This window comes from Nannobrachium achirus (genome assembly GCF_963921795.1).
Source record: "Nannobrachium achirus genome assembly, chromosome: 13".
Lineage (NCBI taxonomy): Eukaryota > Metazoa > Chordata > Actinopteri > Myctophiformes > Myctophidae > Nannobrachium > Nannobrachium achirus.
This window is the reverse complement of record NC_137833.1, coordinates 38044199-38068922: the sequence shown is the minus strand read 5'-3', so window position 1 is coordinate 38068922 and position 24724 is coordinate 38044199. Positions and strand designations below refer to the sequence as shown.

Below are 24724 nucleotides of genomic sequence, written 5' to 3'. Positions count from 1 at the left end.
GGCCCTGTGGGAATGGGCCTTAAAGGAGATATAGTCAACTTTTTCACTGTAGGGCCGACACTTTGTTTACATCCTAGTCTATGACTAGAATGTAAACAAAGTGTTGGTCTGACAATTTTTGTGGTAATTTTTGAATAGAAACACATATATGAAGCTTATTTTTTTATAAAATATTTTCGAAACATTATTTTTATTTTAGCATCTGTTTTTTCAAGAAAAAGTTGACTGTGGCTCCTTTAAGTCATATTATATTGTTAAATAGCTACAGTATATGCTGACAGTAATCATTGCAATGTAGAGTTTGTTCAGTAACAGAGGCTCCCTGTCTCTCCAGCTCTAATGGTAAACTAAATATACATTTTCAGGTCGGGATGCCAATTTCATTCAGTGGGGAGAGAGACGTCATACAGACACAGGAGGTGAAAAGTTGGAAGCGATGAAAAGTTATCAAACTGATTTTGAACTGAAACACAACATTTAAGCTGATGAAGGGGTTCTCTCTCCTGATTGGATGAAATTCTATTTTCTAGAGCAGGGAGATTGTTGTTTTTTAGATCCTAAAAACAACAGCAAAAAATGTTTTGTTGCTAAAATGTTGTTGCTTTAAAAAAACACTAAATTATGGCAGCAAAAGTAATACTTTGATCTGTATTCATTTTATTTAGATTTTTTTTAAATGAGTCTCCAGCTCCTACTGTATATAGTATATACTGTGTACACATGGAACCAAATGCACCCATAAGGGCTATAACTGAGTGAGTTGAGAGGAATCTTAAGGTCGCTGGTTTGAAACTGGACTATAGCTCACCCCCCTGTGCTCACCTGAGCGATCTGTGAAGCCATCTGCTGGGTGGAGCAGTAAAATCAATAATTAGTCGTCCACCTGTATACATACTGTGTACAGTACTATATTATGTAGGATGTTGGAACATTTCAGATCCCTGGATGAATGCCACAAAAAACCTAAAAAAGTAAACCTCATACGGATTATCATTGTGTTGTCATTCAATATGCATGCTTTGCGCCCCCACACCTCCCTGGAATTTCTGTTAATAGTGATTTTCGCATGGTATAAATGTGTTGTCAATAAATATGACAATAGTTCAATAGTTGTGCTATATTTAGCATAGTGAGACAGAGAGAGAGAGAGAGAGAGAGAGAGAGAGAGAGAGAGAGAGAGAGAGATACTGAGATACTGAGATACTGATAGATAGATGATAGAGACAGAGAATAGAAAGAGGAATGAGGGAAAGAGAGTGATGTATTGAACATTTGTCCCCGTAAGGATCCATTTGGTTCCATTTGTACAGTATGAGCTTTACATTAACACTGACTGTGTTGGAACAATTGAATGTGATGTTCTGTGCCTGGGAGTTTGGTCTAGCGGCGTTGTGGAACTCTGTTTTGTGCTGTCAGGGGAGTGGGGGGGGATCAAGAGAAACAATACAGCTGCTCCCTCTGTTATACTGAGCTCAGCACGCACCCACAGCCCACGGCTATGACATCAACATGTGTGGGTGTTTGTGTGTGTGTGTGTGTGCGTGTGTGTGTGTGTGTGTGTGTGTGTGTGTGTGTGTGTGTGTGTGTGTGTGTGTGTGTGTGTGTGTGTGTGTGTGTGTGTGTGTGTGTGTGTGTGTGTGTGTGTGTGTGTGTGTGTGAGAGAGAGAGAGAGAGAGGGAGAGACCTGAGTGTCTGAGTTTGTTGTGTATCAGTGCACGCGTGTAAACGTCCGTTTTTTATGCAGAAGAAATAAATCTCATGTGTGGGAGTGGCTGGCTATTTTTCTCCTTACATACCGTACGAGCACAGACTGTGCGTTGTGTGTGTGGTCCAGTATGTGCCAGAGTTTGTTTTGTTTCATACCAGCTCCTGCAGTCGTTGCCAAACTGACATCAGCAGCCTCTGTCCAACCGGGGATCCCAGTCTCTATACAAATGAATATCCCTCAGACTATCTGTGATGTCATTTGTGGAATGTAGGCCAAGTACTAATTCAGCAAAAAATAAAGAAAAAAGACAACAACAACAAAAAAACAGCTGCAGCCCAACATGGTATATAGCTTACACTGGAATGATGAATTATATGGAACCTAAAACAAAAATAATTGCACACTCGCAACTTTGGATGGATCGATTTGAACCAAACTAGTGGGGTTGGAAATCAAAAGGGTGTCATGGAGATGGGGTCACAGTCACACACAAAGAACAATCTGAATGTTGAATGTACAAATTGAGACCCAACAATTGTGTTTCTTGTCTTGTGAGACCAGGGCAAGAAGCCAATAATCTGTCGTGAGAGTGGCAGACATGGCCTACACCTTCTCTGGTGGCCAATTCTGCAGATGTACTGTAGAGATGGCCTTGGATTGACATATTAGTAGGACTATATAACAAGTATATTGATAGGAGACGCCGTGCTCAAGACTATAAATAGGTGCATTCCACCAGAAACACTCATAGCTCTGCTTGTTACCACACTAAAAGACGACAACCGGTAAATGTCATTACAAATAGATTTAATCCAGAATCATTTGGAGCAAGGAATACACACATTAAGACCATAATGTCCAGTCCATAACGCTGCTGCACCCTTAGTTTTTGTGTTATTGGTTGACATCACAAATGATATCCGTAGTTGAAGCAGAGTTTTTTTTTAGTGGTGGATTTAATAGCCAAAGAGCTCAGCAATATTATAAGACTGTTTAAGCCTACAGTATCTTATAAATCTATTCTGGCTTCCACTGGGTAAAGCAGAGTACACTCTTTGCAGATTAATTAATTTAATGAATTTGTTTATTTTATTGAATGCTTCCTCCTTAGACGGCACATTTGTAGAATACACTTTTAACATGATTAACTTGGTTGATTGTCATTTCAATACCAACTTAAGTGGGAAATTCCACTTGTGTTTGACATTGAGAAAGCATATTTGCGAATGATACTGTAAATACCAGCACTTCAAACTCTCGTTTGTCAGTTCACTCACCCCCCCCCCCCCCCCCCCCTCTCTCTCTCTCTCTACCACTAGATTAATGCGATCCTTCAGGCTTAGCCTAGTCTTTAATGGCCCATTTTCTTTGAACCTTTGGTCTGTGATGGTTTAATCATATTTCCCTCGGCTAATCTCTCCCCCATCCCCATGTAATTCCTCATACACAGAGACCCCAAGATCTGTGGTGCTGGACATACTGTAGTGTAGACAGGATGTTTGGTGGAAAAAGACGGTTGTTTGCTGTGTTACGAATTAGGAGATAAACCAAGCGCTGTGAAGACGTGTGACTTATTTCATCTATGTTCTCTCTGCATAGAAGATTCTTATGTGGATGATTATTATACTATAAAGGGGTTTATTTTGGAAGAAGAAAAACAAACAGATATTTATTGGGTATAATTATCTTACCTACCATCTTACCTACCATCCCAACCATCCAGCTCAGTAGAATAATACTCAAATGTAAAGCTTAGCCAGATGGCATACTGTATTATGTTTTTGCTAGCTGACCGTTGTATCTGTAGAATCGGTCTCCCTTTAGAGACATAATTATTACATGCTTACGTATTTGTTACAAAACAAGGTCTTTGCTCTAAAATGCTTTGATGTTTGGCCTTTTGCTCTCATTTACGTAATGTTGGAAAGTGTAAATCACCGCCATTGGTTGTCAGGCAGGCCAGTTCTGTCAACAGCAATGAGGAGCAAGCATTTCCATGTCGGAGGCAGTGGCGTCAGTTCAGAAAAAGCTAAGGTATGGCAACATGACTGGTGTCTTGAACGCGCGCCTTCGCGCGCGTTCAAGACACCAGTCATGTTGCCATACCTTATCAACAGGCATGATTCATTCATTTTGAGAAGTACATTTTCTTTTTTTTGCCCCGTTTCTACGGTTTCTTGGGCTGGATATGGCACCCTGGAACGGTTGTTCAAGTGCAGCTAAACTTGGCATGTTAGTAAACGTGCCACAATTAACAATAATGCATTGCACCTGTGGAGCTGAAATGTGGAGAATACAATTATAAAACCTTGTTGAAGTGACCATTTTGTAAAATTTTGCATTTGTAGTTATTTTACTGTATTTTAACAACATAATAACCAGCACAGATAGACAAAGAGACATTCATGTATTTATATTTATAAGTAACTTTTGTTTCCCTCCCTGAACCCAGGGTATGGCAGCTGCATACCCCTGCCATACCCAATTGACGCCCCTGGTCGGAGGTCTGAGTGGGAGGTCAAACGGCTGGACAAATCCTAAGGGTCTTAGTGTAGGGGGTTCTGTCGCTAGCATGTTACACATCAACATGACAGCCACTTAGAACACATGCTGCTGCTTATGTAAGAGACCAGGCAAATGTTGTCTGCTGCTGTGCATGCTTGCAGACAGGGGCGTCACAAGGGGTAGGAAAGTGGGACTGAGTTACTAGGGCCCAAGGTGGAGGGGCCCTAGAAACTTTAGCTATTGAAAAATAGCAGATATACAAGCTCACAGCGCGGCACCGAGTGCTGCACTGCGAGCTTGTAGATCTGCTATTTTTGAAAAGTCGTGAAAATGTGCGCAAATCTTTGAATATATGTATTTTTTAAGTGAACATTTGTAACTGAAATTTTGCTTCTGGGGGGGCCCTGGAATTAAATATTTTGAGATGGGGGGTCCTTCACATGAAAAAGTTTGAGCATCACTGACATGGAAACATAGGTTTCTTAGCACACATTTTCACGATTTTTCAAAAATAGCAGATCTACAAGCTCGCAGCGCGGCACTCGGTGCCGTGCTGTGAGCTTGTATATCTGCTATTTTTCAATAGTTAACATTCATGGGGGGCCCGCAGTGAATCCTTGTACCCAGGGCCCAGAATTTGGTGTGAAGCCCCTGCTTGCAGACATGCTGTACTGAGACGGTGCCACAGTTTATTCCCCCCTAGCAGTGAAAGAGCATAAGCTGGAGAGACTGCATAAATAATTGACGACAGAGACAGAAAGGAATATCCCCAGAAAGCTGTGTAAGAGGTGGACCAGCAAACCAGCCATTATTGAAATAATAATAATAATACATTTGTATTGTAGAGGAATGCCATTGTTTCCATTTTATTCCCTTGCAAATGACAAACAGATTAGCGTCTGTCTGGTTAAAAAGACCATTTAGTAGTCCCTTTTGTTCTAAATCATGAAGACTTGTGTCAACTCATTCTTTACATCGTTGTTGGATAGTCTTTCCTGGAGTTCTACCAGAGAGAGTTCTAAAAGTTACAATCCATTTCAATACCAACTTAAGTGGGAAATTCCACTTGTGTTTGACATTGAGAAAGCATATTTGCGAATGATACTGTAAATACCAGCACTTCAAACTCTCGTTTGTCAGTTCACTCACCCCCCCCCCCCCCCCCTCTCTCTCTCTCTCTACCACTAGATTAATGCGATCCTTCAGGCTTAGCCTAGTCTTTAATGGCCCATTTTCTTTGAACCTTTGGTCTGTGATGGTTTAATCATATTTCCCTCGGCTAATCTCTCCCCCATCCCCATGTAATTCCTCATACACAGAGACCCCAAGATCTGTGGTGCTGGACATACTGTAGTGTAGACAGGATGTTTGGTGGAAAAAGACGGTTGTTTGCTGTGTTACGAATTAGGAGATAAACCAAGCGCTGTGAAGACGTGTGACTTATTTCATCTATGTTCTCTCTGCATAGAAGATTCTTATGTGGATGATTATTATACTATAAAGGGGTTTATTTTGGAAGAAGAAAAACAAACAGATATTTATTGGGTATAATTATCTTACCTACCATCTTACCTACCATCCCAACCATCCAGCTCAGTAGAATAATACTCAAATGTAAAGCTTAGCCAGATGGCATACTGTATTATGTTTTTGCTAGCTGACCGTTGTATCTGTAGAATCGGTCTCCCTTTAGAGACATAATTATTACATGCTTACGTATTTGTTACAAAACAAGGTCTTTGCTCTAAAATGCTTTGATGTTTGGCCTTTTGCTCTCATTTACGTAATGTTGGAAAGTGTAAATCACCGCCATTGGTTGTCAGGCAGGCCAGTTCTGTCAACAGCAATGAGGAGCAAGCATTTCCATGTCGGAGGCAGTGGCGTCAGTTCAGAAAAAGCTAAGGTATGGCAACATGACTGGTGTCTTGAACGCGCGCCTTCGCGCGCGTTCAAGACACCAGTCATGTTGCCATACCTTATCAACAGGCATGATTCATTCATTTTGAGAAGTACATTTTCTTTTTTTTGCCCCGTTTCTACGGTTTCTTGGGCTGGATATGGCACCCTGGAACGGTTGTTCAAGTGCAGCTAAACTTGGCATGTTAGTAAACGTGCCACAATTAACAATAATGCATTGCACCTGTGGAGCTGAAATGTGGAGAATACAATTATAAAACCTTGTTGAAGTGACCATTTTGTAAAATTTTGCATTTGTAGTTATTTTACTGTATTTTAACAACATAATAACCAGCACAGATAGACAAAGAGACATTCATGTATTTATATTTATAAGTAACTTTTGTTTCCCTCCCTGAACCCAGGGTATGGCAGCTGCATACCCCTGCCATACCCAATTGACGCCCCTGGTCGGAGGTCTGAGTGGGAGGTCAAACGGCTGGACAAATCCTAAGGGTCTTAGTGTAGGGGGTTCTGTCGCTAGCATGTTACACATCAACATGACAGCCACTTAGAACACATGCTGCTGCTTATGTAAGAGACCAGGCAAATGTTGTCTGCTGCTGTGCATGCTTGCAGACAGGGGCGTCACAAGGGGTAGGAAAGTGGGACTGAGTTACTAGGGCCCAAGGTGGAGGGGCCCTAGAAACTTTAGCTATTGAAAAATAGCAGATATACAAGCTCACAGCGCGGCACCGAGTGCTGCACTGCGAGCTTGTAGATCTGCTATTTTTGAAAAGTCGTGAAAATGTGCGCAAATCTTTGAATATATGTATTTTTTAAGTGAACATTTGTAACTGAAATTTTGCTTCTGGGGGGGCCCTGGAATTAAATATTTTGAGATGGGGGGTCCTTCACATGAAAAAGTTTGAGCATCACTGACATGGAAACATAGGTTTCTTAGCACACATTTTCACGATTTTTCAAAAATAGCAGATCTACAAGCTCGCAGCGCGGCACTCGGTGCCGTGCTGTGAGCTTGTATATCTGCTATTTTTCAATAGTTAACATTCATGGGGGGCCCGCAGTGAATCCTTGTACCCAGGGCCCAGAATTTGGTGTGAAGCCCCTGCTTGCAGACATGCTGTACTGAGACGGTGCCACAGTTTATTCCCCCCTAGCAGTGAAAGAGCATAAGCTGGAGAGACTGCATAAATAATTGACGACAGAGACAGAAAGGAATATCCCCAGAAAGCTGTGTAAGAGGTGGACCAGCAAACCAGCCATTATTGAAATAATAATAATAATACATTTGTATTGTAGAGGAATGCCATTGTTTCCATTTTATTCCCTTGCAAATGACAAACAGATTAGCGTCTGTCTGGTTAAAAAGACCATTTAGTAGTCCCTTTTGTTCTAAATCATGAAGACTTGTGTCAACTCATTCTTTACATCGTTGTTGGATAGTCTTTCCTGGAGTTCTACCAGAGAGAGTTCTAAAAGTTACAACGAAGGAAAAAAACAGCATTTTGTTAGACTGACTTTAGACCGCATGCCAAAATACGATTCACCTTTGGATGTTTGATAAATTACATTTAATTGTCTTTTTTATTTTTACATACACGGTACATCCATTGAATTAAAGACACAACATGAAAATAAATGCACATATACAGTACATGTGACAAACATATAAAGAGAGAGAGTGTGTGTGTGTGTGTGTGTGTGTGTGTGTGTGTGTGTGTGTGTGTGTGTGTGTGTGTGTGTGTGTGTGTGTGTGTGTGTGTGTGTGTGTGTGTGTGTGTGTGTGCGTGTATCGAGCGCAAATCGTGCCACATGGACGTTGCTACACTCGCGCGCACGCATTCGATTTTATCTGTGTTGTACTGAACGCATGAACGTCTCGTGTAATTTTCAAATGGCTTTTGAATCATAACGCGCAAACGTCGCCGGCACGCGTCCCCGTGTGCCTTCTCTTTTGTGCCTCACAGGGGAACACGAGGTCGCGTAGTGTTAGGCGTTTGTGGCGAACGCATGTGTTAACGCACGCATACATCTAATGGCCATGTGGCCATCATGCGTGAGACGACACGGTCAAATGCAGCGCCGCCATGAACTGTACGCGTGATTGACTTGTTGCTCTGCTCTGGAACGCACGTGTGAGATGTGTGCCACCCATTTGATTCTCAGCGCTAAACCTGCGTGTGTGTGTGTAGACGTGTATATCAAATAAAACATCCAGACGTTCATGCGAGCATGCGTTGGTCTGTTTCCACTGTGGGCTGCATGCTCTCTGTGCTCCTTGGCTGACGTAGCAAATTTGCTTTAGGCCTATATAGGCCTATTTGAATTGGGATAAAATACAGACCCTCAAGGACCACCGGTGGTCCTTTGGTGAGTTGGTGGTCCTGGTGGTCCCCCCCCCAAGGACCACCGTTGGCCAAGGACCACCGTTGGTCCTTGGGGGAAGTTCCAAGTGGTCCACAGCTAAATTATGGAGAGTTGTTAACCAAATGGATGCATGAGTCACGGCCTTGCGCCCTGCTGGTTGGGACTAATATATTAAGTAGAAGTGTGTTGTGTTTATGGACTAAAATAACAGATGCTGGTTATTTTATTTGTTTTGCCCATTTTTATATTTGCATTTTAACCAAATGTTTTAATCCTTGACTGATTGAGACTATACATATTTCGTTAATTTATTTATATTTATTTATTTATTTATTTAACTGTTTTTGTTTTGTTTGGTGTTCCTAAGTTGAGCCCTTCGGAATGGCTGCCTTCTGGTTAAGTTGTCAGTTAAATTGCTTTATTTATTATTTGTTTAGTTCTGTTCAGTTATGTTGTGTTTAGACCTTTATTTCGTTATTTGTTTGTTTTGTTTAGTTGTTAACTTCAGCTCTGAGCAGCGGCCTGGCGCTGCTCGGTGCTGCGTCGGTACAGTCGTTCTAGTTTCAGCGCAAACTAAAACTCGAACCATTTAGGCCTACTGCTAATCTGCATAGATTCTCTGCCATTCCGTTCGGTCGGTCTTGTTTTTTTTTGTACCATGTTCCAAGCTCCTCCGTGCTCCGGTCTGCTCTATAACTACAACGCCTTTGCCCATCTACGCAATAGAGCCAGGTCTGTCTGTCTGTCTGTCTGTCTGTCTGTCTGTCTGTCTGTCTGTCTGTCTGTCTGTCTGTCTGTCTGTCTGTCTGTCTCTCTCTTTCCTTTAGTTGTCTATTTTCAAATAGGCATAGGCCTATAGGCATAAAATGTAGGGCTAAAGTGGATCAATGGATGTTTTATAATATAATAGGCCTAATCATATCTTCAAATACCTCAACATTTTACTTGAGTACAGTATAATTAAATCTACTCAGTTACTTTGCCCCACTGCGCCCAGTGAGAGCGGGGCCGAGAGAGAGAGAGAGAGAGAGAGAGAGAGAGAGAGAGAGAGAGAGAGAGAGAGAGAGAGAGAGAGAGAGAGAGAGATATCTCGGCAAGCGCCGAGGTCCATTTGGTTACCAACTGTCCAACACCATCATTAATAAGCTGGGGATTCCTCAAGGACCACTGGTGGTATATTTGAAGCAGATGATCAGATCGTGCAAAAACTCGGAATACCCCGAAACGCTTTGCGTGCATGGTGTCACAGGCGAGAGAGATGAAGCAGGGATCCCCACAACCTTCATAGATTCCATACAGTTTCATTGCTTGACAGCACAATCATCAGTGTATTTTGGATTCATGTATGAAATAGCCGATTTACAAGCTCACAATGCCTAGCAGCATGAGGCGGTGAGAGACGGCGGTGAGCCTCCTCGCCAGCATGGTGCTTTAAAACGGCGAAATTAAACAAATATATTCGCTATATAATATAAAGAGCCTCTCTAACATCTCAATAAACTGCTTAAGTCCTATTGAAAGATTGTCTTTGTAGGCCTATAGTTCAGGTAGTGACTGACGGGGTGAGCAGGCCAATGCTTTCTAGGAAAAACGAGAACAGTCACCCATTAAGTGGTCAATTAGCTCCTGCTGTGTCAAACAAACATTGACTACATCAAAGTGAATGCCTATCAAGACATCAAAGTTATTCTCAGGCACTTAGGTTTGTTCACGGCTTGGTAATCGAGGTTGTTGTTGGTTGGGTAGCAATAGGCCTATTCAAGCAGGCTGGAGCCTATACATTTATGTATGTTAAATAAATGTTGTGACAAAAGAAGGCTAGAAACACAACCACCCTAAGGACTATAAACCATGGATTGACATCTAGACCTACTGCACATACAGTATGAAACATCTAGACCTACTGTATACAGTATGAAACATCTAGACCTACTGTACATACAGTATGAAACATCTAGACCTACTGCACATACAGTATGAAACAGAGCTGATACCTTTAAATGCATTTTGAGAAAAGATAATGATGTTATTTATTCCAAAAGCTTTATACCCTGTGTTTGTATATATATATATATATATATATATATATATATATATATATATATATATATATATATATAAATATATATAAAATGTCACAATGCGACATAGCTCTGTTTACACAATGCTGTACCCTCTGTATGTTCCCCATTTTCAACTGTTTTTATTTTGTATTTGTGACACTTGCTTTGGCAATGTAAACGTATGTTTTTTTTGTTTGTTTTTTGGCCTATGTCTATAAATATTGTGTTCGTGGGCCTGTGTTTCGCCGTTAATAGTTCTCCTTGGCTTTATTTATTTTTTCCTATACGCCAATGTAATGTGCACAGGAGTATTTTAGTTGCACAAAAAACAACCGCTCGCCCAGAACGAACCAACGGCACAGGACAAAACCAAGGCAGGCAGGGTCCATTTGGTTTCATTTTACGCTCTCAAGAGTTAAGGGTCTATAGTTCCGTTTGGTTAGGCCTACTCTCCATATTTTAACTGGAGATCACCTGCATGGAAACCCTAACCCCTCAAGGACCAACACAGCACTGGTGGTCCCCGGACCACTGGTTGAGACCCACTGCTGTAGACTCAATATACTGTAATCATATCGAACAAAAATAAATAGCCTATGAATTCAATGAAATGTCGGCTTGATGCGTTGCCGTCTGTCCAAAATAACAGATGCGTAAGCTGTCAGCACGCCATGATATAGTGCTGATAGCTTGTTTTATTGGAGTTGCAAATGCCACGCGCATAAATTGGCCTATACAAGTGTAACGCTGACACTGCATGTGTAATGTAACCAAATGAACCCTAACGGGTCCATTAGCTCTATTATAGGCCTATATCTGTTTTATTTCAGGAGTTTCAAAAATGTAGGGCTAAAGTGGATATGTTTTATAATATAATACGCCTAATCATATCTTCAAATTAAGTTTTCAGACAATTGTAGTGGAGCAAAATTGTACTTGAGTAGCCTACAGTATAAGTAAATCTACTTAGTTACTTTGCCGAACGCTGTGATGGGTGCGCGGGCAATACAGAGGTGGATGGGGACAGAACGACAGAGAGTTCAGGTTCCTCCCACCCCCCTCACCCCCCTCTCTCTCCCCCCAGACAGCGATAATAATAAGAAGAGACTGATTGTTTTAAAATATCTATCTATCCATGACCGTCCAGAGCCGCCTAAAGACAGTGCACATGTAAGCGCTGTGCACGCCACTATGCACAATGCTCTATTGAGCGCAAAGCTGCTGCACAGAATTAGGCTATTAATAGGCAACACGTCGCTTTGAAGATGGAATGGCCAATTTCCTATATTGAACAGATGCACCATGATGAGAAGTTAATTTGAGCACTATATGGTAAAAGTACTCTCATTCTTTACTTAAGTAAAAGTATCAGTACTGCAATATAAGCTATAGGCTAAGTAATATATGTTATATGTTAGATCAGGGGTCTTCAACGTTTTCAGGCCAAGGACCCCTTAGTTGAGAGAGAGATGAAGCAGGGACCCCTTAGTTGAGAGAGAGATGAAGCAGGGACCCCTTAGTTGAGAGAGAGATGAAGCAGGGACCCCCACAACCTGTTCATAGATTCCATAGTTTCATTGTTTGACAGCACAATCATCAGTGTATTTTGGAGGCGTTGTGCTTGTAGATCTGCTATTTTTGGCTAAAGTTCTCAGGGGGAAAAAAAAGGTTTCTATCACACAAAGATTTGGAGGACCCCCTGTAGTAACTCTGAGGACCCCCGAGGGGTCCCGGACCCCCTGTTGAAGACCCTTGTGTTAGATGTAAAAGTCCGGACAGACAGACAGACAGACAGACAGACAGACAGACAGACAGACAGACAGACAGACAGACAGACAGACAGACAGACAGACAGACAGACAGACAGACAGACAGAGAGGCAGCTAAATAAGTCTGGGCTCGCCGAGCCATAGCCCATGCATAAGGGTTGGGCTTCTTTCCTCTTTATATCACAGATGCATTCTGTTCCTGTTTTTATAGTTAACTAAATAATATCTATCTATGCAGAACTATTGCTTGCCAAAAAATAAGTGAATAAAGTGGGTGCAAGTGAACTGCCTGTGCGCCACCGCCGCCACACAATAGCCTACGAATTAATCTACGTATGGTGTCACGGAATCCATAGATTATCCACGATTATAGCCACGGAATCCGTACGGTTCTGTAACAGTAAACCCCGACTCCAGGGACTCCAGCGAACAAGACAGCGCTGATATGGGACAAGCGCTGCTGCAGCTATGAAGCTGATGAGTGCTTCGCCGTATGGCCGTGTTGCGTATCTATAGCAGATATACAAGCTCATAGCGTGGCGAATTGCGACGAGTTGTGAGCTTGTAGCTCTGATATTTTCAACGCGCGTCACCATCGTACGACGAATAGGCTGATTTTAACAGCGCACAGCACAGAAGAAGCAGCCTGCAGCACGCTCACCCTTCGGGATTTAAACCATGCTGACAGATCATGATACAAAAATGATGATGTTGTTTTAATGGTTGTAGCCTACTACTTTAACCAAATAATAATAAGAATAATAGGCTTAAATCTGATAAAATAGCCTAAAGGGAGCCAAAAAATGATATAAGGGAGACATTTTCCCAGCCGGTCACAGTGTCCGGTGGACTTTATAATTACCGGCCAATTAAACATTTTAACGGTCAATATGGCACAACGTATGCTTCGCCAATATCTTTATATATACAGACAGACAGACAGACAGACAGACAGACAGACAGACAGACAGACAGACAGACAGACAGACAGACAGACACCTGGCACCCCCTCAAGAACCACTGGGGGGCCCCGGACCACTGGTTGAAATCCACTGTCAGAAAGAAAGTAATGACGTGCTGCCGTGTATATCACCAAAAAAAAAAAAAAAAAAGTAGGCCTATACCTCTGCCCTCATGAAAGTCAGGCAAGACTGACGTTAACCTTTATTTTATTTAGAACATAAGATGAAACCAAATGGACCCTTGTGTTCATGAATGAGTTAGAGCTTAAAATGAATAGGCTACAACACCTTACAAAAGGATCCGAAGTGTAGTGGAGTAGAAGGAAAGTAGGCTACTGGTAATTGGACTCATCTTTTTACTGTGAAAATCAGACAACTGTTTCTGCCTAAAACAACGTCACAAGAGTGCACAGTGAGCAGCAGCAGAACCAGGGCATGCAGTCACACACTTGTCGGCTGGAGTGCATAGGCCTACTGAGGCAGCAGCCTGCACACAAGAGCTTAGAATTTCAGCCCGAGCCCGACGGGACCCGACGGGTCGGCGCGGCGCGGGCCGGGCCGGGCTCAATTTGTCACGCACATGTCGGGCTTTGGGCTGGGTCGGGCTTGAGGGGGGAAAAAAAAAAAAAATACAAATATATGTGCCTGTTGCACCAAGACCAGATGGAGAGGATGAGGATGCTGCTGCTGCCGCTCCTCCGGCCCAAAATGCAGACAACGAGTTTGCAGAGTGGCAAAATGAGCACAGAGCTGACGAGGGAGAGGACGAGGTTGACGAGGTGTCTCTGTCTCTGAGCGAGCGCCCTGCGGCGGTGGGGCCTCCCGGCGCGGCCTTGCGCCCAGCGCTGGATTTTTGGGACTATTAAACTGAACGAATAAGTGTTGATTCATACAAAGAAAAGTGCTGTGTTACGGACTAAAATAACAAATGCTGTTTATTTTATTTGTTTAGCCTATATATACTTTAATTTAACCAGGGAATGTTTCGTTGCTTGACTGATTAAGGCTATTCATTCACACATGCATCAGCGTATAGGCAGAAGCGCTGTCATGACAGTGTCAGATCTTCTTTCAAAACTGATTCCAAATGTTCAGAAGTATTGGAGAGTATTGGAAAAAAAAGAAGGCTGTTTGTCATGACAGAACATCACATATAGGCCTAGGCCTATACAATGTATACATATCATGAGAGAGAGAGAGAGAGAGAGAGAGAGAGAGAGAGAGAGAGAGAGAGACCTTTATTCACGTCGCTTTCGCTAATTCGCCGGTGAGGACATACCTTAACCGTGACAAATTAAACATTGGCCAAATTGTCAAATATTAGAGGCCTATTTCTGTTTATGTGCAACCACTTTTAACAGCTGTCTATCTGTGTGATGAGGGGCTGTGGTGCTGAAACTGACTGACTTGACGTTCTCTATATGCATGTGCAATGGGAAAATGAAATCAATCAGTCTGTCTGTCTGTCTGTCTGTCTGTCTGTCTGTCTGTCTGTCTGTCTGTCTGTCTGTCTTCCACACTGGATGTGTGGACAAATTGAATGAATTTTGATATTTTGATAAATGAATTAATAGGCCTACTGTCATTGCATAGGTCGGCCTAGGTCAACGAGTCAACCCAATTAGCGCTCCTGCAGATGGTCTGATTGGACTCTGACCAGCTCTGCGCTTCTCAAAGTTACATTAGATCATTTAAAACATTGTGGCATTATTCTCAGCCAACTAATGATAGTCTATTCTGCATTCTGGTTGTCGTCACCCCAAATAATGGATTACTTCTTCATATAATTTATATAGGATATAATGCAGCAGCACTCTTTATGTGCAAAGCCCTCTTCTATAATAATCAGATTAATTTTTACTCACAACAGAGTAAAATAGGCCTATATTTAAACTCTTAGATCTGCATTGTTAAATGCAACGGAACAGGCAACAATAGTGGATGGCAATGGCATAGAATTGAATGGTTTGGTCTGTATTTGAACTGGAATGAGTTACTGCTTAAAACGAATACAATTAAACCATTGATATAAGAATCACTGTACATTTACAGAATTAAATTCTGTAAAAAAAAAAAAAAAATCTGAGAATTTTATTTTTTATTTTTTTTAATTTTTTTTACATGACATGTCACGCGTACCTTCGCGGAACCATCGTGTAAAGACGCGATGCGTCCAGACGCTTTGATGCAGCGCAACGTGTGCCCCGGAGTGCCACTGGAGCAGAACTAACGCATGCATGCACGCACGCATATGTAAACAAAAAGCCATGCTGCACCCGTGCGTCGCTGCGCTGAAGAGGCACGGAAAAGCCGCCATAGTGCGTGCGTGCGTGCGTGCGTGCGTGCGTGCGTGCGTGCGTGCGTGCGTGCGTGCGTGCGTGCGTGCGTGCGTGGAGGGGGAAGGGGGCAGATGCTGATTTATACTTAGTTGAGCGTCGGTGTGGTGTAGTCGATCTACAAGCTCAGAATGCGCCACTCTGCTACAAGTTCTGAGCCAGTAGATCTGCTGTAGATCTGCCGCAACTAAGTATAACTGAGGCTTAGTGAATACAGTATACGTACGCTTCCTTCAGAGATTTACACAGCAGGGGGAGAATAGTTTAGCAGCAGTGTGGAGGTACAGATACTGTGATGACAGTGAACTGGCTAGAGACTAGCTAAAGACTGGGGCAGGTGCCAGGGGGACTTCTAACGGGTCACCATGAAGGACAGTGATGATTACTCTGCTTACACTGTGTGAGAAGGCAGTGTACCACGGAAGTGCGAGCGGGGACAACCTTAGGGGATCTGTTAGTACGCAGCGGTGGCGTAAATAGTAACTAGGTACATTTACTTGTGTAGGCCTACTGTACTTAAGTTTTGAGTTTTTTTCTCTCTTCTTTTTTTTTTTTTTTTTACTTTACTGGAGTGTTTCCAATTTTCAGTACTTTTAATTCTACTCCACTACATCTGGCAAATGTACTTTTACTCCATTACAATTATTTGAAAACTTTAGTTACTAGTTACTTTGTAGATTTTGATTATTATTACAAAACATACAGTACTTACTTCAGCCCTATATACATTTCGGCCATTTGAAAATAGCCGATCTACAAGCTTTAAGCTTGTCGATTTGCGATTTTCAAAAGATTTTTGTACATTTTTGTGAAACCTTTTGAAAACCTGTGAAATGGGTTCATTCTGCATAATGAGTACTTTCTACCTTTGGTACCTTTTAAGTACATTTTAATACCAATACTTTTGTAGCCTACTTTTACTCAAGTACATTTTGAATTCTGGACTTTAACAGTATTTTTACATTGCAGTATTAATACTTTTACTTAAGTAAAACTTGTGAGTACTTCTTCCATCACTGATTCCTTGTGGGTTATATTATATCATCCTGTAGTTAAATGATTCTGATTATGCTGTTGAATTGAATTATTGTATTTTTGTTTGGGCTTTGTAAATGTGATGTGATGTCTCTGGAGTCTTGGTGAATTGAGTTGAGTTTATTGAGTTTATAATGATCACCATTAGCTGATGCACTTCAATGACTATTCGTCTTCACGCTTAATGAATGTCAAGACGGAAAGTGGCGATGCAACATTGATCTGGATGTTGATGGTTTGTGCAGTGCGGTTCATATTTCTGATCTTTCTTCTTGGCTTCCGAAGATGGAGCATGTTGAAGAACCATTCCAGACCTGTATTGCTAGAGAGAGAAGAGTCTAGTATTGTATGCTACACTAGCCAGAATGCAAGCAAAAGGTTGACATTGAGTGGGTTCATTTGCACGCTATTTCTGGAACTATTTTTGTAGGTAGGCAACAGGTCAGTTACTGTAGGACATTGAGCTCATGAGTTTTCATAGTCAATTCACCGTGCAGTGACCTTGTACGAATATCCGTTTTGTTTGTTTTTTATCACAGCCACTGCTACTCGTTTCAATTCCATTTTAAACCATCCTAAAAGCAACCACTGATAGAAGTTTCTCCTCTGCCTCTCTCTTGCCACCAACATCCACCAAAGGCAGCATGCAAGCAAGACTAAAGGGTTTTCATACCTGCGCACAGAAATAAGACAAATATGGAAATGAAAAATTAGACTCTTACCGTATTAAGCGTAAACACTTCCGGTTTGACGTCATCACGTCATTCACCGGAATCGCTCATCATCAACATACTGTTGTGTAATGGCGGATCGGTGCTTTTCAACATGTGTTATATAAGCGAGAATCTACTGCCATCCTCCCTTTAAAAGTGTTGTTTTGAGATAATGGACATTAAAGATGAGATTCCCCGTCTGCCTCAATGTTATGGGATTACTATTTTGTGCTCGTGGATCCGTGATGATGATGAATCGGCGAGGGCGATCGTCTCAGGACCTTCCGCCAGGCTACAGGGTAGGAGAACCGCCGTTACAGTAATAGAGTACTTTTCGCGAGTATACTCGGGATCGGCACCATGTGCTACTCGAGTATTTTTCACGAGTATTCTCGGGATCGGCGCTAATTGAGTTAAGCATTAGGACATTCACCAAGTATTCAAATATTCGAATATTGGAATATCAAAGTCACTATTCGACGTTGTTCATCGAAGTCAAATATTTGCTTATTTTTATTTTTTTATTGTTTTCTCTTTAAAAAATATATAGTTTATAAAGCTTGGCTACTAGCTAGGAAGTCATAAGAATGAGTTGTCAATGCCCCTGGTGGATGAATTTGTTAATGCTCTAATACCAGGGGTTCTCAAACCTTTTTAGGCTGTGACCCCCAAAATAAACATATTTGAACTGGGACCCCCACCCTGACAAGCACTTGGAATTGTAGGTATTACATTTAATGTGACTCGGTTCCACAGATAAATATTGTGAAAGTAGCCGATCTACGGTACATGCTCACAACGCCTCGCAGTGCGAGGCGTTGTGAGCATGTAGAGCGTCTATTTTCACAATGTTCGCCTCTTGCTTACTTAATATTTGACTGCTTGGACTATTCGAATACTTTGAGGTCAAATAATTTGAATACTAAAAATCACTATTCGTGAATGCCCTATTAATAAGCATCAGAGAATTTTTCCTATAATACGAAGATAATTAATTGAATGGGTGAATTGGGATTCCCCAACAGTATTGGATCAGCACTCACACACGTGTAGACCCTGCATGGGCGGGCGTCACGCTCCATTATAACACAGAATTCCTCCAGGCCACAGGGAACAGAAATGTCATTAGTGGTTGCCGCCCTATGCAGTAAAATATGGAGTGTTACTTTAACCCCGAGTATGTACAAATGAACCAATAAAGGTCATTCGTTACTCTCTCAGAGTTAAATGAGCGCCCCAGATTTGACCCGGCACTGTCCTCTCATGGGGCTTACTGTGTTACTGTATGGAACGAGGAAGACCCATATGAATGTTGTGGAGAGATGGGCTGCGGAGATACAGGCCTTAACTTAATGGCCCCTTGCATTAAGGAAATGGCTTTAGTTTCCACTTTCCAGTCACTGCTAGATCAGTGACTGTGTTCTGTTCTCACACATCAGTGTTTCTAACACGTGTGCACACACACACACACGCACGCACGCACGCACGCACGCACGCACGCACGCACGCACGCACACACACACACACACACACACACACACACACACACACACACACACACACACACACACACACACACACAAATGCACAGACTCTCAACTTAACATGACCCATCAGTGGAACAATCTGAACTTCATGTCTTGGTCACTGCTATTTCAGAGTTTGGTTGAGATTCTCTGTTTGTCCGTCCAAGTTATTTTTGGACGAGCATGGTGTTGGGGGAGACAGGGGACAAGTTTGGATCAGTGCTTTTGTACTGTTTGGCCCTGCCTACTTTACCCTAAGTGTCTTTGGGACTCTGGGCTAAATTTAGCAGGTCTAGGCATTTGATAATTCAGGGGAATTTGCCTAGAGCCTGTATTATAAAGCATCGTGTCACATTCAGCCTCTCTCTCTCTCTCTCTCTCCCTATCTCTCTACCCCCCCCTCTCTCTCTCTCTCTCTCTATCTCTCTCCCTCCCTCTCTCTCTCTCTCTCTCCCACATGCTTTTCAGGCATTTAAAAAAGCGACAACGGCACAGAGTTTTCTCTCTTTGTAGGGCGGCCACAGAGAAGGAAGGCAAAGTTGCAGAGTTTGCTGTGTGTCATTTTGCGTCATCCACATACATGAAGACGGCACCGAGACTTGACCTCCCTGTCTTCTCATCTAGATTAAGCCATCCCGCTCTATGTGTGTGTGTGTGTGTGTGTGTGTGTGTCTCTCTCTCCTCCCATTCCTCTCTCTCTCCATCTGTCTCTCCCTCTCCCTTTCCACACACACACGCGCGTGCACACGCACGCATGCTCACCACGTTTGTTATGGGGACAAAAACATGCTGCTCTCATCATTTTATTTTGGTGTGCAAAGCCCTGTATCTGCTGTAACAGAGCAGAATAGAGGATGCTCTTCTGCTCTTCTGCTCGTAGCATGTTGGTGCGGATCCTCAAGTTTCTTGAAGGAAAGAGGCGGGTCTCTGTGACGACTTTGGGATTGAACTAAAGCCGAAGTGACTCTCCTTCTGGGACGTGGAGTGGTTGACGGATGATGAAGGATGTCGTTGTGTTGTGTTGCAGCGTTGTTGTGGCTCTGGCAGGGCCGCCGGCTTCCTTGTGGACTTGGTTTTTGAGACGATTACTTTGATTTGGTGTCGTTCCCACTGGATTTATCATTACTTTACGGACGCTGGTGTGACGATGGATCGTCTTGCGATGCTGATACCTGGCCTCTGTTGTTAGTCCGTTCTCCGGTGCTGTCTGAGAAATGCAGACCACTGAGCTCTGGGAGGTACAGTACTTTACAACAGTTTACATGACCGTAAGCATGGTGTGCATGAATGTGACCCTGTCTGCCCACGCCTAATGACATTTTCCGGGTGTGATTGACTTATGTAATATTTGACCCCTCTTTCTCTTTCTCTCTCTCTCTCTGTCTCTGTCTCTCTCTTTCCTCTGTCCAGTCTGACAGTAATGCCAGTTACCTGCGAGCAGCCCGCGCAGGGAACCTTGAGAAGGCTCTCGACTACCTCAAGACAGGGGTTGAGATTAATATTTGCAATCAGGTGGGAGACACAGTTATTATGTCAGCAATTTCAAAAGACACATTCATGTTCCTTCCCCTATAGATCACTTTGTATTTTTAGATGTAGTGCTATATGTGGCTGCCCATCAATTGCAGTTTCACATGCTACTCAAGTTACAGAGACAACAATTCATGAGTTATTTACTGTAAGATTATTTCTTCTTAGTGGAAAAAAAATATTTTATTGATTGAATACTTTATTAACACTTTGCAATAAGTACAGAAGTACAGTTATACAATGCTAAAAGGATTACAAAAAAAGCTCTTAGGGCCTGTGTACATAGGCTTACAGTACAATAGACTGCTGACCAAAAAAAAGAAGAAAAAAAAAAAAAAAGATGTGTACTTGCTAACTACAGTACACTAAACCCTACATCGTCTGTATGTCCCAGTCATGTGATGGTACGATGATTTAGTCTTGATTTTTCTTGTGTGTTTTCCCAGAATGGCCTGAATGCTCTTCATCTAGCCTCCAAGGAGGGGCATGTAGAGGTGGTGGCTGAGCTGTTGAAGCAAGGAGCCAATGTCGATGCAGCTACGAAGGTATGGCCCACTATACTCTTACCAAGCACATGTCTGGTGATTCTAGTACTCAGCCAGTGTAATGAGAAGGCTGCCGTTTAAAGCAACCACCTGCATATACTGGGAACTTGACTCTTTATTGGTTTACCTTTAGACACATAACGTTCCCAAAGAAAAGTCTCCTTTTTATGAATAGATGTGTAGCACTGTAGTTTTTTGAGTAGCAGCTTCTTATGTACATATACCGGTACATCAAATTATACAGTAATGATAAAAGGATTGCATTTTCTGTAGCACCGTAGGTTAACATGAATATGGCAGGAAGAGAAAAGAGGAGCACTCGTCAAAAAGTAGTTCAAAAATATATTCGTCTTGGGTGCACGGCTCGGGCAAACAATGAACTTAGAACAAGGACACCAGCACTCACTTTAGAAGGAATTCTTCATGTTTATTGAACATATGTTTATGTTTTCCCCCCAGCAGCAGCAAACAAATGGACGTTTCCTCAGCGTGTAACTCACGTTACACGTTGCTTATTATAGTGATGTGTATTCTATTACCTGCTTATTGTAAATCGCTTTGGATTAAAAGCATCTGCTAAATGCCTAAACTGTAATCTGTACGCTGAGGAAGGCCTATTGGGCCGAAATTCGTTCTAAAGTGAGTGCTGGTGTCCATGAATATGAATCATAAGATATATTTACAGAAATACTGCTGTAACCTCTTGTCAACCTCATCTCTTTTCATGCTGCTAAAAGTAGTAGAAGTGGTGGAGGGGGGGTGGGGGATGCTGGAAACATCACCGAGCTTCTAGCCTGGAGGGCTTTCGCTTCCATCTATTTCTCTTGCACAGCCTCCCTGCAAGAAGATAGCCTCCCAACGCTCACATTCTGTAAACACAGAGAAACACTGAGGAGGATCGCTCCCAATTCGAGCCTCCTTGGCTGACCCCCAGGATGTTCAGGGATTATGCTGAGCTCCTGGGGAGCCTCTCTGTGCCTGATGTGTCTTAAAGCCCATACATCTCCACCTCATTGTGTGTCTTCTAGAGATCTCAACCTTTTCAGGCTGTGACCCCCAAAATAATCACATTTTAACTGGGGACCCCTTGACCTTGACGGACACTAAAGGGCTCTATTATGATCCAGGTCTTATGCCTTATGCCTTAACTTCTTTGCCTTTTTTTACTATTTTGAAAAACATTTTTAAATACTTCAAATGCTGATCTACATCTGCACGTTGTGAGCTTGCAGATCAGCTATTTGAAATATTTAAAAAACAAAAACAAAATAGTAAAAAAAGGCAAAGAAGTTAAGGCATAAGGCATAAGACCTGGATCATAATAGGGCCCTTAAGAGTTGAGGAATTACATTTTGTATAACACGGTTCTATTGTGAAAATAGCAGATCTACATGCTCACAACGCCTCGTAATGCGAGGCGTTGTGAGCATGTAGATCTGCTATTTTCACAATTTCTGTCTCTAATATTTAATTTTTAATTTTAGAGGTTAAAAAACTCCTTAAATTGCCACTTTAGAAATGTGCATGTGTTGGTTTGTTCACTGTTGAGTGTGAAAACAATGTTGCACATTACGTTAATCATCTGGGTACCCCCCTGGGGGTCCCGACCCACAGGTTGAGAACCACTGGTCTAGAGCAGTGTTCTTCAACAGGGGGTCCGGGACCCCGAGGGCGTCCTCAGAGTTACTACAGGAGATCCGCCAAATCTTTGTGTGATTTGGACATACCGGTACAGTATAGCATCCTTATTCTGAGGAGAACTTTAGGCAAAAATAGCAGATCTACAAACTTACTACAACTCGCAGTGTGAGCTTCTAGATCTGCTATTTTCAGCAAAGAGGTTTGGTAGAGAAGGGGAGAAAAGAGCAGACCAAGTACAGTTTCAAGGTCAAGTTTGCTTAGTATTGACGGTTGGTTAAATCTAAGTCTATAAAGCTATCTATGAAAATGTTTAACCTGCAACAGAACTTTTACACATAGTGGCGGTCCGTGCTTCATCTCTTTCTCAGCTAAGGGGTCCTTGGCCTGAAATCGTTGAAGACCCCTGGTCTAGGGGGGAAAGCCTATTAGGCAGGCCCAGATTTTCACAGAGAGTAGTACTGGCCCTTTTTTACTGTGTGGGTGTTGTGTTGATTCTAATGTTCTGCCTCTCTTGTTTTTGGGTCAACTAAACAAGAGGTGTTGTCCTCTCACTCTCTCAAGAGCACAGTCACAGCACTTTTATCACAATCACGAAGCGCACAAGTTCATGTACTCCATTAAGGTGGCTCTCCACCAAACAGACTATTACAAATTACTACAGACTGGCAGTTGAATAAAGTCAGGAGATCAGTCAATTTGAAAGACGTGAAAAAAAGTTGCTGAATGCAGCGCACCTGAGGCACCCGCCACCGAAGTCGGTGTGCAGTGGCGGCTAATTTTTCTTAAGGGGCACTTTATTTTTCAACACCCCTACAGTATATATAGCAAGCAAATGCTCAGCTATAGATGGAGAAGATGGTGCCGATTTTTATGGCGTTTTGAGCCTAACTAGTAATGTCCAATACTAGTTTTACTAGACACAGGAATAAACATAAAAACAAATCCGATTTGGTGCAGTACCAGTGTAGGCAACCCTTTTTTTATAGCATTTTCATTAAACTATTAATTCATTTGAAAATGTAAGTTTATAATAATCACAAAAAAACATAAAAAGAACATATATAATTAACACCTGTAAAACATATTAAAATAATGGTGGGGTATGGTATACTGGCCAATCTGGACTAGGGGGGGCAAGTCTAATCTGGGTGGGCCTTGCCCCCCAATGACCCCGTGTAGAGCTGCCTATGTCGGTGCGATGGAGAGATATCGTTTGTGAACAGTGAAACCTCCCCTAATCTCCTCACAGGCCAGGGCAGGGATTAGGTCAGCAGGAAGCATGTCAACAGTCCTGAGGCCTTTGCACTCTATTTTATCATTGTGAGCTCAAAGATATACAGTGGACTCATTTCTGACACTGAGCTCTAACGATATTGATACAGATGTGCCATTTCAAAACCTCACACGTCCTGCCAGCTATTTGTATGACCTTCTCTGACTTCAAAGTTTAAATCTACCTATGAAGGTGGATTCTGCTTTTCATTGGGAATGGAGTGGTTTCTTGCCATTTGCGAGTTTCTGCAAAAATACGCTCCATTCTCCATAACATTTTTAACCCTGCAAGGCCCAGCGTTGCTTTTTGGCAAAAAAATTTAAATCATTTTAAAAAAAATGTTATAATTTGTTTTCCTGTTCTTTTTTCACATTAACATCACCATTAAATCCTATTGTTTAGTATTACAATGCCATTGGCCACGATATTTGCATATAAATACCCCCCACAGAGACTGACATTCACACCTCCCAGAGAAGTTGAAATTCCAGCGTCTGGACGAACAACATCTCACTTTTTAACTGAAGCTATTCCTCACTAAAACATAAGTAAAATGCCTGTAATATATTTTTTCGGGATCATTAGAATATCTAGAACATGTACATATGTTATTATTGTGAAAAATATCCCCAAAATGCAAATTAGAGCATGATTTATGATTTATGATTCATGGCTATAAAACCTTACAAAAACATTATTAATTTTTTAACATTACATTTTCCTGTGACTCCTACAACACCATCTGATTTTTGCCAGTAGAAATTAATTCGGGTCTTGCAGGGTAAGGCAAAACAGGGAAGAAAACTTACACAATATATAATATTCTCCTCA

General features: G+C 42.1%; 1 protein-coding gene across 1 annotated transcript in view; it reads left to right on the top strand.

The window, feature by feature from the left end:
• LOC308297289 (ankyrin-3-like) overlaps positions 1–24724 on the top strand; it is a gene marked incomplete at both ends in the record, with an annotated part of 206468 nt that overhangs the window by 63360 nt on the left and 118384 nt on the right. The window contains 2 exons of the mRNA XM_080740702.1: positions 20315–20416; positions 20881–20979. Of these exons, the coding sequence (XP_080596828.1) occupies positions 20315–20416; positions 20881–20979 (201 nt within the window). The remainder of the gene's footprint in view (positions 1–20314; positions 20417–20880; positions 20980–24724) is intronic.